General features: G+C 44.2%; 1 protein-coding gene across 1 annotated transcript; it reads left to right on the top strand.

Moving 5' to 3' along the window:
* Window positions 1-73: 73 nt before the first annotated feature.
* Window positions 74-16,962, top strand: LOC119450223 (ubinuclein-1). The gene is made up of 5 exons (XM_037713607.2): window positions 74-715; window positions 5,212-5,298; window positions 5,360-5,470; window positions 8,212-9,125; window positions 15,345-16,962. The coding sequence occupies exons 1-5, from the start codon at window positions 545-547 to the stop codon at window positions 16,252-16,254; spliced, it is 2,193 nt and encodes a 730-aa protein (XP_037569535.1). The 5' UTR covers window positions 74-544; the 3' UTR covers window positions 16,255-16,962.
* The last annotated feature ends 800 nt before the right edge of the window (window positions 16,963-17,762 follow it).

Raw genomic sequence — 17,762 nt, 5'->3', positions numbered from 1 at the left:
GTGTTTGTGGATTTAGCCGGTTATGGTTTGTTACTGCACAAGACACGCCCACTTTTCATCACTTTCGACAGGGGCGCCGACGGCGTCTGTTACCCAACAAATACAACAAGAGATTTGTGCGGCCCGCGGACCGAAAAACCGCGCAAACACTGTAAACACTCGGCTCAAGCGCTAAGTAGTGTGGGATGAAAGCAAGTGCGTAAAGATCGACGAAGGAGCTTCCGAGAACAGCAAAGGATTTCGTCCCCACAAGCCTGCGCCATGCCCGTCACGCCGTTGACCGAAGTCCCAGTGCGTGTGAAAGTGCAGCAAAGTTGCGCGTCATGACCGTCAGTTGTGTAGTAGTGAGCGTCCAGCGACAGCATGTCCCATAGCGATTAGTAGTCGCCACCAGTGAGACGGGCGCGTAGGAGAGACTGGATAGGAAACCGGTGATCTAAAATGGCGCTGTGCGATGTTCGCAGCGTGCTTTGATACGGGTGGCGGGAGCTGATCAGTTCCCTGGGGCCGCGCTCGGCGGAGCGACTGATGTGCTGCCGCTGCTATGGCTGAACCGAGGCGCGTCAAGCTCGAGACAGCCCACCAAGCACCAGCCAAGCAAAAACGTGCCGAGGTGTGCCCGACAAGGCGGTTTCAGCTCTCGCTACTGTCGAGTGGCCAAGAAGCGGACTCGTGCCCGGAGTACTCCTACAGTGACCTGTTGAAATCCACACGGGTAAGGTGGACCTTCGTTTGCTCGTGACATCGCAATGTAACTGACGGCGTGAACATTTTTCTTTCTTCTTCTTTTTACCGGAATATTTATACGAAGCGGTTTTCGCCGTTGCCTTTAGTACGGGCCCGCCGCAATGCACCGAAGTGGGAAGGGTATTGCCGGCGGACAAAACAATATGTCGCGTACTGTGGGCGACGAGGACGTTACTCGAAGCTGTCGCGGAAATAGAACTGGGTTACGTTTGCCCAATTTCCTCTTTGGTGATTGTTTTTTTTTTTTTGTCTTTGTCGGGACTTTCGGTACCACGCTCGCGGTTATCACGGGCGCCTCGCACGGCTTTATATTGAGCGAATTTGGGCTTTGGGCGACATCAGCGCATTGAAATGCTTGTCAAGGCTGTGCGCATCGTGGCCTCATGTTGTAGGTCAAAAAAAGATGTCCTGCCTGGTGCGGCCCACCTTTTCTTTTTGTTTGCTTTTGTTGGGTTTGGGAGTGCGTCTAGAGAAGGTTAAGCCCTGGAGCTGTTACGTTCGCTTGGCATAACGACGCGCGTTACTCAAAATCGAGGCATTGATCAAGGACACTCGCGAGGCGTATACTTCCAAGAAAGAAAAAAGAAATCTATCGTGCACTGTACTCGTGTCAATCACTTGTGACAGTTTGGCTAAATGTGGGTTTTAGGTCTTTCTCAAGTACTTTATCAGTTTGCGCTTGCCTGTAGTTTTGGTAATGGTTTAAGTTACAAGGTCGTAGTTTTGTTCAGAGGACTTATCACGTTGCGTCTTTTCTTGTTCAAGCGTTCAGAATGCGTCGTTTTCAGCGTCCGCAGTTGTCGCGGTTGTGCGGCTTGTGGGCTGATGTTTGTGAATAGTTCGCGCGCATTGATAGCACTTAGAAGAGATAATACTTGTAAAGTTCGTGCAAGTCTGTTAACGGCGAAAGGTCAACGAAATGGTGTCAGTCTTAAATACGCCATTTCTTTTTCTCTATTATTTTTCTTATCCGCTTCTGTTAATCGGTAGTTTAGCGCTAGTGATCAGTGCGAGATTTCACCCGGAACTGAACTCTGCTGAAGGCGGTCGCGTTTGACGTGTTAATCGAGTATATACAAGAAAATTTAAACCGATTAAGTGCTGGACCGTTTTTTTTTTTCCTTGGACCGTTTTTTTTTTTCTTTCATTCTGTTTTTTTTTTTTTTTTTTTTTTTCACTTTTGTTTTGCTTCTCTTCAGTTGCTTGATGTTGGGGCTCTCTCGCACTTGTGCGATTCGGGAGTAATTTTGGCCATGTTTGAAGATGCCTTTAACGTTTTTGAAGATGCCATTTATTAACCTTTTTACATTACAATTGTCTTTTTTTTTTTTTTTTTTTTTGCTCAGCTTTCGTTATACTACGCTAGAATGCTGCATCTGCGGGCAATTCACGCGGTGCGAGTCATGGATATGTTCTGGTTAGTGTGGGTCATGTTAGCTGATTAATTCGACAATCAATCAATCAATCGCACTGACCCGCCTCCGCTGCTCTCTCCCTCCTTCTCTCTTCACGCGCATTTCTTTCTTCTTTTTTTTTTTTTTAATGAGGGGAATGTTTCGCCTTTATAACTTCGCTTTGTATTTTAACTCGCCTCGAATTTTATTAGCCGTAGGGTTTGTTCGTGAACCATCGGCTTTGTACATTTTTCAGTGTCATATATATCTTTTGTGGCCTGGGCGGTTCTCTTCGATTTTGACGAGGGCAGGGGACGTGAACGAGGTTGTCCCGTGGATGGTGTTTTGATTGCGTTATAATCTGCAAGTGAGGGGGGGGGGGGGGGGTGATGTCTAGTTTACTTATGCTGTTTGCTTTAGTTGTCTTGTACCAACGGATAATTAATACAAAAAATAAGTAACGGGTCACCTCGCATCAGGCCTCAAAAACTGAAGGATTATGACACTACTACTAACCATTATAATAACAGTTGCGCTCGCCAACGGTTCCGTGCTAGCGTACATAGTCATGTCAACATAGGTTACGTTGAATATATTCTTTTTCATTCGTCATTTGCGGGTGTTGACATTGAAGCTAAAGACCAAGAATCAACAGAAAGTACCTGCGTGTAGAATACAAACTTTTGAATACCTGACTTAAAATTTTCTTAAGCTTATTTAATGCGGGTGTCAATTTGACTCTACACAGCTGTCACATGAAAGTTGAACGCTTGTGACTCGGCATAGAGTTTTCAACGAACCTAGCAAGTTCAATTATGACAACCGTGCGACGTTTCTTTTGCGCGTCGTCGCAGTAGACTTTTCGAAGTGCTTTTTTTTTTTTTTTTTTCATCGCCGTATGTTAACCTTTGTACTAAGCAAACCAAATCGCAAAGAACGGGAAATAAAATATCGTAATGTTCTCATTTTGTATTTTCTCTACTTGCAGACAGTGAAGCTGCTCATAACGCCTGATCTCAGATTATATTTTCCTTTCCCTTCTGCCCCATCTGTTGTCACGATTCATACGATCACTGCTTTTCCCCTCGCAATATGTGATCCGTATCTATTGCTATCATTGTTATTTGTTTTCCCAACTTGTACGGTGCTTCCTGTCCAATGCGTAAAGCTTTCTTGTAGTGTGTGCTCCAGTTGGTGTTTAAACGGAAGATAGAATTTTCAATTCCTCACGGGTGTCCTTCCGTTGGCCCAATGGGTTGGCCGCATAACGCCTAGTGACCTGTAAGAGCCGGGGGTTCGCTGTTTTACCCAGCCGTTTGCGGCTGCGCCCCCGGACTATTATTATTTTATTTTTTATTATTTTTTTTGCGCACCCATTTCCATTCGATGGGGGCAGGGCGCTTCGCGTCTGAGAATTCAACGTGGGTAATTCTGGGCAGAATTTTCGCAGCTGCCTCGAAAGCAATATGGGGACGTATCCAGAAACTATCCACTTCGGTGATTTCGGCGATAGCATCGCCGTCAGGCGTGCGCTGATTGGCTGGTTGAGCAAAATTGGATGACGACGTGCTCAACCAGCCAATCAGTCGTCTGATAATCTTGTCGTCTGCAATCCAACTTTAGCGGCCAGCTGATAATTTTTACGTTTCATATAATTGTGCATCCAATAGCAAGTCCTCAAAATTAAACAAAACATGTTTTTGTGTAAAAATAAAGCTAAAGCAGTTTACGTGCTGTTTTAGCAGGAAATGAATCATTGTGACAGACGGAACGGTGCTAGCCAGGCACGTCTTCAAGACGTTCTGGCTCTCCAAGAACGATGCCAATCCGAAGTCACAATATACCGGCATTTCCATGGATACCACAGCGCAGCAGCGCCAGTTTTCCCTCTAGGTAATATAGTGAGAAACTCTATGGTTTCAGAATACGTCCCCAGAATAGTTCCGGAACGGATAAGCAGTTGAAACAGCAGCAGCGTCAGAACTTTACTGACTATAGTTTTTTCTGTAGTTCTCGTGTTGAAGCCCCCCCCCCCCCCCCCCCCTTTACTTCTATACCCATCCTTCATGCAACTTTGCCTTATTCATTACAGAAAGAAGAAAAAGTGCTAGCTTGAAAGGGAAATTTGGTGTTCAAGTTCATATCGACGTACCATGTACAGTCGGTGTCGAAAGTTTCTGGATCGCAGGATCTGAGAATAATTTCAATATTTCTGCACCCTGGGCACACATCCCGGTATCCGGAGTTCCAGCGTCTACTGTTACATGCGAACAACATAGTGTCCTGTGGTTTTACTGGCTATGTTCACAAACTGCTTGGAAATTGTTTTTTCTCAGATTCCATGGCCCAAAAACTTCTGATGCTGACTGTACAATGAGCACTAAATAGTGCTGCTGATTACGAGGGCACTGTTGAAAGCACTGGTTTTGTATTTGGACTACACATCTGTACAGTGGCACACTTGCTGGTTCTTATAGCAGCGCTTTAAGTACGTTTTCCTTAGCACATATGTATAGCTAAAAAAAATACTGATGCTTATGCCCATTTATATACATTTATACCCAAGCATGTACGTACCTCTTGCTGGAGCTGGGGAAAATGCCATGGCCATCCTAGCTGTTTCTTTGTCTTTTCTTTTTGGTCACGGGTTCAACACGTGGCCACAGCTACCACAGTCCGATGGTTGTGGAGTGCACTCGTGTACCATGCTTCAGGTGCACATTAAAGAACCCAGGGTTTTCAAAAGTGTTAGTTCTCTATTATGGCCCTCTGTGCAACTTCAGTACGTTAGGCCCCGGAATTTTTTTTTTCTTTTTTTTAGTGTGTTTTAATATAATAGATTACTTTTGTATTCCCGACTTGAAGCTTTAACTGCCACCAGCCTAGAGGTGTTTTATGTGCAGGAGTGATTAACTGAAGGCACACCGTGTTCATTCTGAGAAGCAATTCTTACATTAGAAGTTGTTGCACTGATGAGTTATCATTCATTTCCCCGAATGCTTTGCTAGGTCATAAGCGTATGGAGCAGGCTTTGTTGCAGGCATTCACAGATGCTCGCACACTTTTCCAGCCTCCCGATGCGGACAAAGATGACCCCTTCGGAGACAATGATGACGACAACGTGCGGGAGATTGCGCGGAAGTTCGAGGAAAAATATGTGAGTTTTGACTAATCTTTGCACCATGTGCAAGGAGTGAGCCGCTCCTGCTCTTCTGCAGGGATCAAAACACGGGAAGAAGAGGCGCAAGGGTAGGATTGCCTGGGAAGACTACGTTGACCGAGGAATGGGCTATGACGAGACGGACCCTTTTATTGATAACGGAGAAGCGGTGAGTAAACTGTGAGGGAAAGGCAGTGCGAGTCACGTGCAGGAGGGATATCATGGATTTATGATGTCGGTAGTGTGAGTCATCGGGGGGAATGCCACGGTTTTCATGTTTGCTTGCTCCATGCACAAAAATTTTAAATAAGCAAACATCAGAAAGCAGTGTAAATGCAAGTGTTATGTGTACTGTTATGAAAGAAAAGTTAGGAATGTATCCTTGATGAACAGATGTAGTGATGGTTATGCTGTGTTTTGTGGTACATGCCTTTCTTTATTTTTAAGTGTTTTTAGCAATGCAGACATCTCCTTGAATTCCTTGAAAGCAGACATGCTCCTTGAATTCCTTGAAAACTGGGGTTGGGGGCTACTTTTGAACATTCAAAGTATTGGGAAACTTTGAATGGGGAAGTGTATATTTCGAAGGGAAGTGTCTGGGAATGGGAGGTGTCTATCGGGAAATGAATCTGGATATTTTCAGTGTCCTTAAGCGATGCAATGGTGTGTGTCTGCAACCACCAACAACAGGCATGCTAAAATTGCCATTGCCATCGTGGAGCTAGATAAAGCCAGATCAAGCGACCAAGCTGTGCCCCTGTTTTTGTTGCTCTGCTAGTTGGTTCACATCGCAGCCATCGTGGCTCCATTTTCAAGTCGAGAGCTGTAGAAATACTTGGTTCAATCTAAGCACTGCTGACCGTCATGCTAGAAGGCGAGTGACATAATTACTATTGGAAAGTCACCTTTGAATGGCTACCTGAACAGCTTCAAGCCTGTGTCCAACTCGGCAGCTACTTAACTGCAAGAAATTTGCAGCTAAGAGATGGGAAATTTCACTATTAAAAGAAAAGTTAAATTCTGGTGTTTTACATGCCCAAAACCACAATCTGATTATGAGGCCCACTATAGCAGCGACCGCATTTAGACCACCTGGGGTTCTTTACGTGCACCTAAATTGAAGTGCACAAATCAAAATGGGGCTTCTGCGGCCGGGATCTGACCCGCAACCTCAAACTCGGCAGCAAAAAGCCATGTTCACTATTTTTCAGTGTATGTAAGAATCAAGTTTGTTTCACCTTTGAATTTCACCATTTGGCATCCTTGAAACCCTTGTATTGTCCGTGGAATTTTTAGTCGAATGTTCTGCATGAACCCTGTAGTGTTCGCATTATTTCGCTTATTGAATTTAGAGTACAGGGCCCGGATGATGTAATGATATGCCAGTGCCATTCCTTTTTGCGCTTCATCGGTTGTCGGAGTGGTGCTCCACCTGGGTTATCAACCAGATCAGCCAGCCATGAACAGTGGACGATTAGTGATATGTTTGCATGCACCAGTCGCAGCTGTATCCAATGGATGCAAGAATGATGTGGGCAACACTATATGAGGTGCGAATCTACTTCCCCCTGACAGCAGCAGAAAATAATAAAAAGGCAACTGCAGCCGTTGGGCTGCATCTTTTGTTATGTTGCGCTAGTTGCGTGTACCTGCGTAGTCGCATTGTGTCCTTGACACACGCTGTTGAACAATTGGTGACATAGAATCCAGTGGAAGGAATCACTACATCATACTGGCTCACGATCACTTGCAGTGATAGCCTTGTTTATAATTATTATTGTCTTTTCATGTTCATTCTTGCAGTCTTCAGTAACATTATTTCTCTGCGTAATTTTGCCAACTCCATTGTATGTTAATTGGCATCTCTTCTGTGTATGTTTCAAATTTATTTTCAGCATATATATTCAGCATATATATTTTCAGCAGTATCGATTTGTCCATATTGCACATTTAATTCGGAGAGCTAGGCATTGCGCTCGTGCTGCTGTACAAAACATTATGGATCCACAGTCTCATGATTTGTATGTCTGTAGGTCCCTTTTTTTTTTAACTTTTTCCATAATCTCAGCTGCCTGGTAACTAGGAGCAACTGCACCTTGCTCTAACAGCTGCTGTGCAGGGCACATGTGTTTTCAGCAAAGAATTTAGAAGAGAGTGGGTGTAGTTGAGTTTCCAAAACTTTATAATTTTCAAATATATATATATATATCTTTTAAACAACATTTTAGTGAGGTGTGCTCAGCCATATAAGTCTGGAAGGTTGGTCACTGTGCTCAAGTCTAATTGTTTTAATCTGGAGCTGAATTTAATCATATATATCACCAGATAATCTTCTATATTTATTACTAAACCCCAAGAACTAGCCCTCTTTAAGTAGTAATGAGATGGCACATAGAGTGGTTTTTATTTGTAGTTACTGCAGTTACTTATTTGTAGTTTAGGCGCTGTAGTAGTAATTTGCGAGCAGGAAATTTGAGTGCATTTCTGTTAATGCCAGTCTAGTCGGTTATGCGAACACAAGTGGTAAAATGCATTTGAATTAGAGTAAGGTGGTGAATAATTCAGGCTTGTTTAATGTGCCAGATTAGTGGAAAAAGTATCGTGTATTGTTCAAGATTGTGCCTAGCTTTTCCTTCCATTCTTTACACATCTTGTAATAACTTAATTGTTGTACTAAGCAGCCAAAGTTACAAACTGGTTGAAAAAATGTGCAGTGTTGCATCCAGCTCCAGTTCATTGAGGTCCTGTACCCGATTTTGTATTTGGAACGACCAGCTGGCTCTGTCGACACTGTTACTTATGAACATGACCATTTATGCCACCAGAATTGGCCTTATTGCAAGAATGTGTCTCGTGTTATGTCTAGCACTCGATCACAAAGGCCTATACCCATTTTTGTCCTTTAAACAGTACGACGAGCTGGTGCCATCGACGTTGACAACAAAGCACGGCGGCTTCTACATCAACACAGGAGAGCTGGAGTTCCGGACACCCTCCGGCTCCGATTCCGAAGACTTTCAGGGGGAGGCCCGGTCACGGCAGGTCAAGAGGGGTCCTCGCGAGGGAGGTGCCCGGCGGGGACCCAAGCCTCGCGGTCCACGGCCAAAGCACCTTCGCGATTCGCTCGCCACCGCAAACAGCGGCATTGCCGAGGCCATTGAATCCGTGGTTCGCGGTGGTGGTGCTGCCGTGGTCGTCGAAGAGGTAGTGAGTGGTGGTGGTAGCAGCAGCAGCAGTGGCGGTGCGAGTACCGGCGACGACCCCGTCGGACCAATCTCGTCTGACGTCCAGTGTCCGCGCCTTCCCGACAACCTCCCTGTTGAACTGGAAAATGAGGTGCGGCGTCTGAAACGTGCCGCAGCCTTGCGCTCGACCGAGGGCAAGTGCAAGTTCTTCCGGGGCCATGTGAATCAGCTGCTACTGAGTGTGGAACTGAGGGCGCGTGAGCTGGGGCCCGGGCAGCGGCAGCTGGTGTATGCGCACCTGGCCAACTTTCTGCCCTGCACCAAGGAGACACTGCTGAAGCGAGCCAAGAAGCTACGCCTCGACCAAGAAGACGGGAGGCTGGGTGAGCCACTGCGGAGACTGAAGGAGGCCCTGGATGCTGGGGAGGGCCTCGGTGACGGCCGCCTGCGCGAGGCTTTGTGTGAGGTTGTGCGAATAAAACTGCGCTGCTACGAGCTGTCCAAGATACGCACCCAGTCAGCGGAAGAGTACCTGCGCCGTTTTCTGGACGCGGAAGTGTGCCCACTGTGGCCTGCGAACAGTCCCGTGACTGCCAAGACCCTCTTCCGTGAGAGCCGGCAGGTCCACGGCCATCTCACGTGAGTGCTTTTTGAAAAGGCTGGAAGGGGGTCGGTCTGATGATGAGCCGAGAATCGCATGCACTTGCTTGTTATTGTTTTTACTGCATTTTTATTTGGTGTTTACGCTTTACTGCTGTGTTTGAAATAAAATGTTTCGGTCAGCCTGCTGAAGCTAGTTCTGGTTTGTACGAAATAAAATCTTTCGGGCAGTCTGCGGTAGCTAGCACTTTTATTAAATTCCTGCTGCGTTTGAGAATCTCTATCCACTTTGCAGTTAAGTTGAAATCTGTGAACACATTCTGAAAGGAAAATTATTGCAATCCTCACACCTGTACATTTTTATTTACCTTGCAACAAAAGTTTGGTGCATTTGGCATTGCTCGAAATGCTCTCTTCATACATTGGGCCACAGTCAAGTTAGGACAACAGGTTAAATTTTTGAATCTAGAAAATGAACAAAAGCATTTTAGGAAATAAAGAAGCGAGAAATAATGCTGCAAAATTTCTTAGCTGCAGCTGTGAGAATAAAATCGGTCTCCTAACAGCTGTGGGTTCTGTTCATTCCTCCAGCTTGCCTTGCTTTCTTTGATGCTACCATTATGGTTCGAAGTTGTCTTCATGTAAGACGAACTTGAAGGAATTTTGAAGAGTATGAGGAGTCATGTAAATAAATTGCATGATTTTTTTATTATAAGAAAACAATAAAAAGCAATGGCTTATCAAATGTAATGTCAAGTACTCAGTACGACGCCTAATTGGAACAGAACATGAATTGATGCAGTAAGAGGGGCTGCCTGAATGCGCAATGTACTGCTTTGTCAGGTTAAATACTTGTTGCACCATGTGCATACGTGCCCACTCTCCTAAATTTTTCTCGAAACAATTTGCGAACTTGGGCTTTTTCGATTTCATTCATGTTGCGTGAAGTTTTATGAAAAATAAATTCTGTTTACAAAAATGTGTTAAAGCACTTGAAAGAGAGGTAGCACAAGATTAAAAAGAAAAAAAAAAAAGCATGCAAAACCACCCTGCACCACCCTCTTGTGGCAGTGCAAGGCATTTTCCCCGAGCAAGTCTATTCTGAAAAGTTCCTTATGCTCGCAAAATCAGCAACAGCTAAGTCCCTGAAAAGGTCACTGTGATCTTAAAAACTTGTTGCTTGTCAATATCTCCTGTTGCAACTTTGCTGCTGCTTGTGTGCTGGTGTCTAACGCTGTGTGCTATCCCCCCTCCCCATGTCGCATTCATGAGATCATTACAAATTTTTAGGTTCACAGGTTAGCAGATATGTATGTGATGAAACAGCCATGCTGTTAGAGGTGATTTGGTGAAAACTTTTTTTACCATGACAGCAGTTATGAGCTACTAAATGTCTGCCCAATCCAACCTGTATACAGGTTCACACCAGCTATGCCTCTTTACTGAAGCCCCACAATAGTGAAGTGCATCAACCCAGCCTTTTGGTTCAATATGCACACAAAGGGTAAAAAGCATCATTTGGGAGCGATCTGCTTATGATTTGGTTTATGCTATATTTGGTTCTAATAAATTCTGCAGGAATTGAATAACAAAAGGCATACAGATGGTGTGACCTCATGTAGAGGTTCTGTAACACACTGTGCAGTTTAAAAATGCTGTAAAAAGTAAATAAGAGGTCAAAAGATTGGAGGGAATTGCTAGAAACAGGGAATTTTCAGCAAGGTTTAAACATTACATAGCACGAGGGGAACTAACTGCGGTTACTGTAAGTGGACTGACAGTAACATAGTCTGTGGGTTCTTTTTATTGAAGATCAGTGATGGGGCTTTTCAATTGTTGAATGCACATGTGCTCTTGAACATTGTAGTGTCAAGTGAAACGCCAGCTAATGATGCAATATTGCTAAAATGAAAATAAGTTTTGTTCTGGAAGATTTGCTCGCCTATAACATTTCATGGCAATCATCAGCAGGAGCCTTTTCTGCATGTGCATATCAAGATTCACAAGTTTGCACCATCATTTCTCTGAAAAATTAAAGAAAAGAAAGCTATAGGAATAATTCCTGATAGGACACCTTTTGCTGCTCTTGCGATTAAGCATATATGCATATTTCGTAGTACGGGTTTTGTTATTGACGTTGGCTCGTTGCTCGTGAAGCAGGACCACCAAGCTTGTATTGGCTTGCCACTAACAGCACTGGATTGGATTAGTTTTGCACAAAACTATGTTCATTATATACTTTGCGATACGAGTGGAAATTGTGAAATTGGTGTACTTTACAGTAGTAACAATATATTTGTATTCTGTTTGTAAAGGATTGTGCGCTCTGCTTCAGAGTCAATGCTACAGCAGTTTCCAAGTGGTTTTCTTAAATTTCAAAATGTGAAGCTTTCTAGACCTAGTGCAACACGATGAGGTTGCACATATGGTAACGTTGTCTGCTCAGGGAATATTGCATTAAACTCCATGCCTAAAACATGAAGAGCAAACATCCTCTTTACAATTGACTATGTATTTTGGAGCATGGCATGTTTATAAATATGTTTGGGCAGTTGCTTTTCATAGAACTCATCCTGGTCATGATTGCTTGCGCTATTGGAACCTAACTCTTGGTAACCTAAAGTATATTTGCCAACGCACCAGCTTGCTGTGTACTGAAGTTGCCACTGCTGTGAGGTTAACCTTGGCTTTGCTGCATCGCTTTCGTCATCTTAGCTCCTATACTGTCAGAGATTGCTACTTGATGGAATGATATGGCAGAGTCATGTGGTTTATAGTGTTTGAAGTAATTAAAATGCACTTTTGATATTTGGCTCGAGATAATGTATGTGACTGTTCTTGCAGCCTGACAAATAAATATCATTATGTGTCAGAGACAACTTGTTAGTCCTGAAAACATGAGCAACCAACTTTATAGCATTGTTGTACCATTAAGCGGCTCATGATAACCACTAAAATGTAAACCGAGAGAAAGGGCTTGAAGAGTGTTTGGTTTTGGGATAGTTACACAAGTTATGTAGAAAAAACACAGCACAAGGAACGAGACAAGAAAGTGAGACAAATTGGTGGACTGAATAAGACTTTCTGCAATGCTATTGTAAACCTTCACAAATTTTTCTGTTCTCTGGTGACCTTATCTCGCCGTAACTAAAATGATCTCTTGCATCCCGGTGTGGACACTTTCAGCATCAATTCTTACCTCCCCTATTTTCTGTATCTAGCTGATTTATATAGGCACAGCTGCAGCACAAGCTCATTTCCATGGCCAGCACTATTGGGCAGCTCACATGCTTGGCTGTATTAATGAGTGTGCTGCACCAATCACTGCTCCCCCCCTCCGTTGTATGCTTAAAGGACAGCAGACACAAAGACGTGGTGAGAAACTGTTACTAGCACTGCATTTCTTGGGCCATCCTTTTTATTTTAAAACTAGTATTGCGCCTCTAATTTGCAAGGGAAAACGAAGTTAGCATGGTGCCTGCAACTGTCATGCCAGATCGGAAGCGACGAGCCGAGCCGTCACTGTGCATGGCATGCTTGCCTTGTGTTGCTCCATAGAGTTCCATGCAGTGTACGAGACAGGCAGCTCTAAGTTGCCAGTATGAAGAGCTGCCTGGCTTTCACTGTTGCACGACAATCGCATAGAACATCAGCTGATCACGAAGTGGGGCGTCCCTTGACTGCATCCTTATTATTTTCTCAGTTTTTCAATGAACTCCCATTTCAATAGTGGTTTTCGTGCTTACAATATAGTGGGTGTTTGTTTTTTAGACTATACAATATTTTAAAAAATTGCCTGTGGCCAATAGCGCAATTCTAGTCCTTGTACTGGGTTACCTTTAAAAGGTGGACATTACTACCACAAGAAATCAAAATGCATAATTGACTTAATAAAATTTCAATAACTAGATTTTCAACTAATTACTTTACGGCATATAGTGCTGCATTTTATTAATTGTAGCCCGTAAGTTTTTACCGCAAGTTTGACGGCACATATCTTGAAACCGTTGCCATCTTCAAAATTCGTTACAAGTATACATGTCTTGCAAGCTCATCGGCTCTAACTAGTAAATTTCAATATGTGCAAGAAAGTAATCGGTAAAACTTAATTAGTGAGACTTTGCTAGTTAGGTGATTATGCATTTTGATTTCTCGTGGCAGTAATGTTTGTCTCTTCGAGTAATCTGGTTCAAGGATTAGAACTGTGCTATCCGCTACAGGCAATCTTTAAAAACTCTGTATAGTCTAAAAAACACACTATATATGCAATTAATTGCATTAAACCCAGCTGTCTGTAATTGAATTAGAATGAGCATTCAATATGGGGCCAGTTAGTGTTGCCTTCTTCAGAAAAATTCTAGTGCAAGGACATCGCAAACATGATATGGTGCTTTGTTTGGCACCATGGGTTTTCACATTCAGTTAGTTGCAAGTTGCAGCTTTGTCCTGTCCATATGTGCTGTGCTCTCTTTTTTTTTTTCCTATGCCAAGATATGTCCTCAAAAATAAATTGATGCTGAATTTTCATGCCAAAGGTGTAATGCGTGCATCCAGCTCCTATAGATTGCAAGAACAGACTATGATCACTCTTCAGACCTACTGCTGACGCCTCTCTCAAGATGTATTCTTGTACTGTGCAGCCTGTTCTTAACTTAGGTCAAGCATAGTTTTGCATTTGTTGCCCAGTTAAAACTGTATTGCAACTTTGAAAGCTTGCTGTATCAGGCTTTGCTGAAGTTTTCACGGGTGCACTGAGCTGGTATGTTCTGAACAACAGATAGCAAAGCTGCAAATGGAATTTGAAAATGGTGGGATGTCTCTCAGTACTTTGCAAGGTACTGGGCACTGGGTTGCTTAAAACTGTAATAAAATTTGGTAATGCATACAAGCAGGGTAGGCATGCTTAATCTATTAAGTGGCCATATAATGTTGAAGAGATTTGAGAAATTTCAAGGTAGGAGTGTGCCAGATCATTGGGCCTAGTGGGTGTCAGCATGTCAGAAGTATCGAGCAAATATTGAATACCATATCTTTGCATTTATAAGTCAGCGCTGCTTTACTTTCTCTCCCAATTGCAACCCTTGGAGAAAAAAGAAGCAAAAAAAGAAAAAGAACTGGCACATGTAACTTGTGCAAATATAGCTGCATATAATGTTTAGGTCTTTGTAAAAGCAGCCCAGCGCAATTGTCAGCCAAGGGCAAAGCTCTAGAAACAGGTTTGCTTTGTGTATTCAGTCATCACTGCTTCTTCTTTTGAGGAGTGCTGCGGCTTCATGGCAGCTTAGAGCCCATCTATAGACATTCCAATTTTATAAACAAGCACTATGATGTCACTAGCACGCAAATGTACAGGTTTTGGCATTATTTCTGTTGAAGCCACTACATTTGCTAGCTGTAATAATCTGCAGCTTAGGCAGCTTTTTTTTTTTTTTTTTTTTTTAATTACTGCAATCAGGAAGCTTAAAATGTTTAGGAATATGACACGCATTTGGCAGGACTGGCTTGCAAGATGATGTTGGTAGTGGTAGGCAGTGTGGCAAACAATGGATCTCATGCCAGGGCAGTGCAAGCATGTATGCTGTACCATTCTTTAGAATATATGACCATGCACACACATTTGTTGAAGTCCACAGTTTACATAGCATTAAACATTCATTGAGATCCCCAGACCACAGTTTATGTACATAGCATTAGCTTTACTGAGACTGTGTTGCCCCTGAAGAATGTTCTACATTTTCACATTAGGGCATGTCGCAGACTACTTGGTGTTAAAAAAATTCTTGCTGTTCAAGGACATTCATTTATATTTTATATGTAAGGCTGATGTGGTATGTGGCAGTTTAAGGGACATGGGGAGCATCGGTATGAGTTTGCATTCACCTTTTGTCGACTAGCATGCATAATTTATATCCGAACTCTAGCTTAACCTTGTTGAGCATGTTGGGTGCCATCGCCTATGCTGCACAAAAGGTCCCTCTTGGAGGTGTCAAAAATATTGAGTGGCTCTGCATGTGCATTACTTCCTTTTATGTTCCCGAAAAAAAGTATTCGGAGGTATTGGAGGAGACTGATGCAGTTTTTGAAGGAAGTTACCACGAAAAACCTGCATTGGAGGCCTTTAGTTGACAAAATGCAGCCTGCAAGGCCATTGTGATTTATTTATTTGTGGCAGTAATGGAGCACCTGTTAACGTGTATGCTATAGCATGTGTGTAATTCATACATCGTTTTTTTTTTTTTTTTTACTTTTGTATCCCAGGTTAAAACCTCGCAAGCCATCACTCCTTCCTGGCTCAGCTCTCCGCAAGATGTCTAGCCACATTGACACCGGCAGAGAAAGCCCCGGTAGACCGCCTACGCCACTGACCATTTCCTCATCACCATCGGCATCAGCTGCTCCCACATCCCTTGCATCAGCACTCACGCCTGCCTCTACACCAGTCTCTACCACGCCTGCCCCACCACCTCCATCCTCCACACCCACACCTACACCACCAGTAGTGTCGTCTCCAGCACCCACAGCTACCTCTGTCCCCACTTCGGTCATCCTGCAGTCACCGGGAAGGCCTCCATCAGCAGATGCACGGCCACCTCACAGCAGTCCCCCAAAGCCTTTCCTGGCTTCGCAGATGCTTGACCGTATAATTACTGCCAGCCTGGGCAACTTCCCCAGCTCAGGAGGTGAAGCGAGCGTCCCGACGACCAGCTCTCGCCACCTGGACGGCAGCGGTTCCAAGCTTGAAGCAGGAAGTTGCCAGCCCAAGGTCCAGCACCCACACCTACCCCGTACAGTAACATCAAGCACATCCCTGCGGCTGACTCCTTCGTATGGCTTCATGGAGGCCTTCAAGCGCACCTTGGAGCAAGGGGAGCCACCGAGCAATGCAGGGGGCCCCCCTTACTACAAGCCAGACATCCTAGAAGGCATGAAGGGCTTCCCTTACCCCGTGGGCTACTTGCCCAGGACGTCAGCGGCAACTCCACCTTCGGAGCGGCCACGCCCACACCTCAGTGTTGCCCAGCAGCCACAGCCACAGCACTGGCGCCAGCGGCCATCCTACCCGTCCCCCTCGGCCAGCTACCCGCCACCACCGCGACCTTACCCTTTTCCGTCCCAAAGCCAACACGGGTCCAAGGGCGCCAGTCAGGGCCAAGGTCACGTATCATGAGAAGCTGCTGGAGCAAGCGGCATGTACATGGCATCAATTACAGAGAACAAGCTTCACAACGTCACGGGCAGCATCTAGCACCTCAAGAGAAGCCTCCTGTGTCCAACCTCTGCTGGGAGGTTTTGCAAACTGTGATGGAATCTTCCAGCATGCCTTTGCAGTTCCTTAGAAACTCTGTAAATGTATCGTGCAAGAAACAATGCCTTCTGTGCACCATAGTTACTGCTTCTGCGCGTGGGACACATCTAGGTCCTCTAGGCCGGCCACATACAGGCCTGTAGACTGTTGTGGAGTTTTACAAGAATTTTTAATGTTTTCTCGCATTGTGGAAAGCAAAACCCCGTGTAGAGTTTCTTCGAAAACAGGTTCAAAGATTTCACAGCAAATCATGCCTGCTTCAGTGCTTCAGATATTTAAACTACTGTGCAGAGCAACGATGCAGGAAAGGGAGGAGGAGGGGCACACGTGTTGCGTGCCATGTCTAGTGTCTTGTTAAGCACCTGAAAAGGTCCGCTTAGTGTTTTTGTATTTGATTGCAGCCACTTTTGTTTTTCATTATTGTGCAGAAGCTAAAAGGAGCATGATGAATTGTATAGAACTATGTCAAACATTTATGCGCTTTCATAGCACCTCATCTGTTGTGGAAATAATGTTGCAAGATTTGTTTTATAAAGTATACAGTGTAAAATAAAAATGACAGAATGTGAACGCAACTTTGAAAATGAAAAAAAAAAAAAAAAAAAAACCCTGTGTGACTTGTATCCATTACTCGATAGCTGCGGGAGAAAGCTCGCAAGCGCAGCTTTGTACGTATTCTGTTAAAGACAGATGTGTACGTATTGCTGCGTTTTGTTTTTCATTTATACAGGAATGTCACAGAAGTGAGTAAGAAGCTTCTCTGCTAGGTTCCCTTAGACTGCTGCGTTCGGTGGCGGTTGTCGGCAAGAATGATTGACGTTCACGAGCTCTGCAAAAGCATTGCGGAAGGTTTTTGTGCATGTGCACATTGAATAAAGACTATAAAAAAGCAGTGTTAAGGAGTGGGAGGGGGGGGGGGGGGTAGTAGCGGTTAGACAGAGGACACCTATGTAACCTGGATTAGGAGTGACCTCCGAAAGTGGATCTATTTCTTCTAGCATTCTGGTGTCGGTTGGTATGTTTGTTGCTGTGGCCCGTGGTAATGTGCCGTCTTGCAATGAACAATTGAAGAAAAAATGGGGCAGAACGCATCCGATGGGGAGAACTATAAACACTATTGCAATTAGAATTCAAGTGGTAGTGCATATGTAATTTTGTAATTTGGTGATGGGGAAATTCATTATTGGTACAGATATTAACGATTGGGCAAAGTTCTGACTGGTGTTGCAGAAGTTTGTTGCCAGACTGCCTGCCAAATTTGACGGGGAAACGATTGTTTATGTAATTGTGGAACAAATACGAAATGCATAAACAGCTCACCCGCGGCAGCACGCAGTGTCACTTAAAGGACACACGCTGGCCACTTGACG

The sequence above is a fragment of the Dermacentor silvarum genome, chromosome 4, assembly GCF_013339745.2.
Source record: "Dermacentor silvarum isolate Dsil-2018 chromosome 4, BIME_Dsil_1.4, whole genome shotgun sequence".
In the NCBI taxonomy this organism is placed as follows: domain Eukaryota; kingdom Metazoa; phylum Arthropoda; class Arachnida; order Ixodida; family Ixodidae; genus Dermacentor; species Dermacentor silvarum.
This window is presented reverse-complemented; position numbering and strand designations above follow the sequence as displayed.

Bases quoted from the DNA above. Each gene is read 5' to 3' on its own strand.
- LOC119450223 (XM_037713607.2), top strand. From the start codon at position 545: ATGGCTGAACCGAGGCGCGTCAAGCTCGAGACAGCCCACCAAGCACCA. The intron at 5,299-5,359 runs GTGAGTTTTGAC...GCTCTTCTGCAG, and splicing joins GGAAGTTCGAGGAAAAATAT to GGATCAAAACACGGGAAGAA. The intron at 9,126-15,344 runs GTGAGTGCTTTT...TTTGTATCCCAG, and splicing joins CAGGTCCACGGCCATCTCAC to GTTAAAACCTCGCAAGCCAT.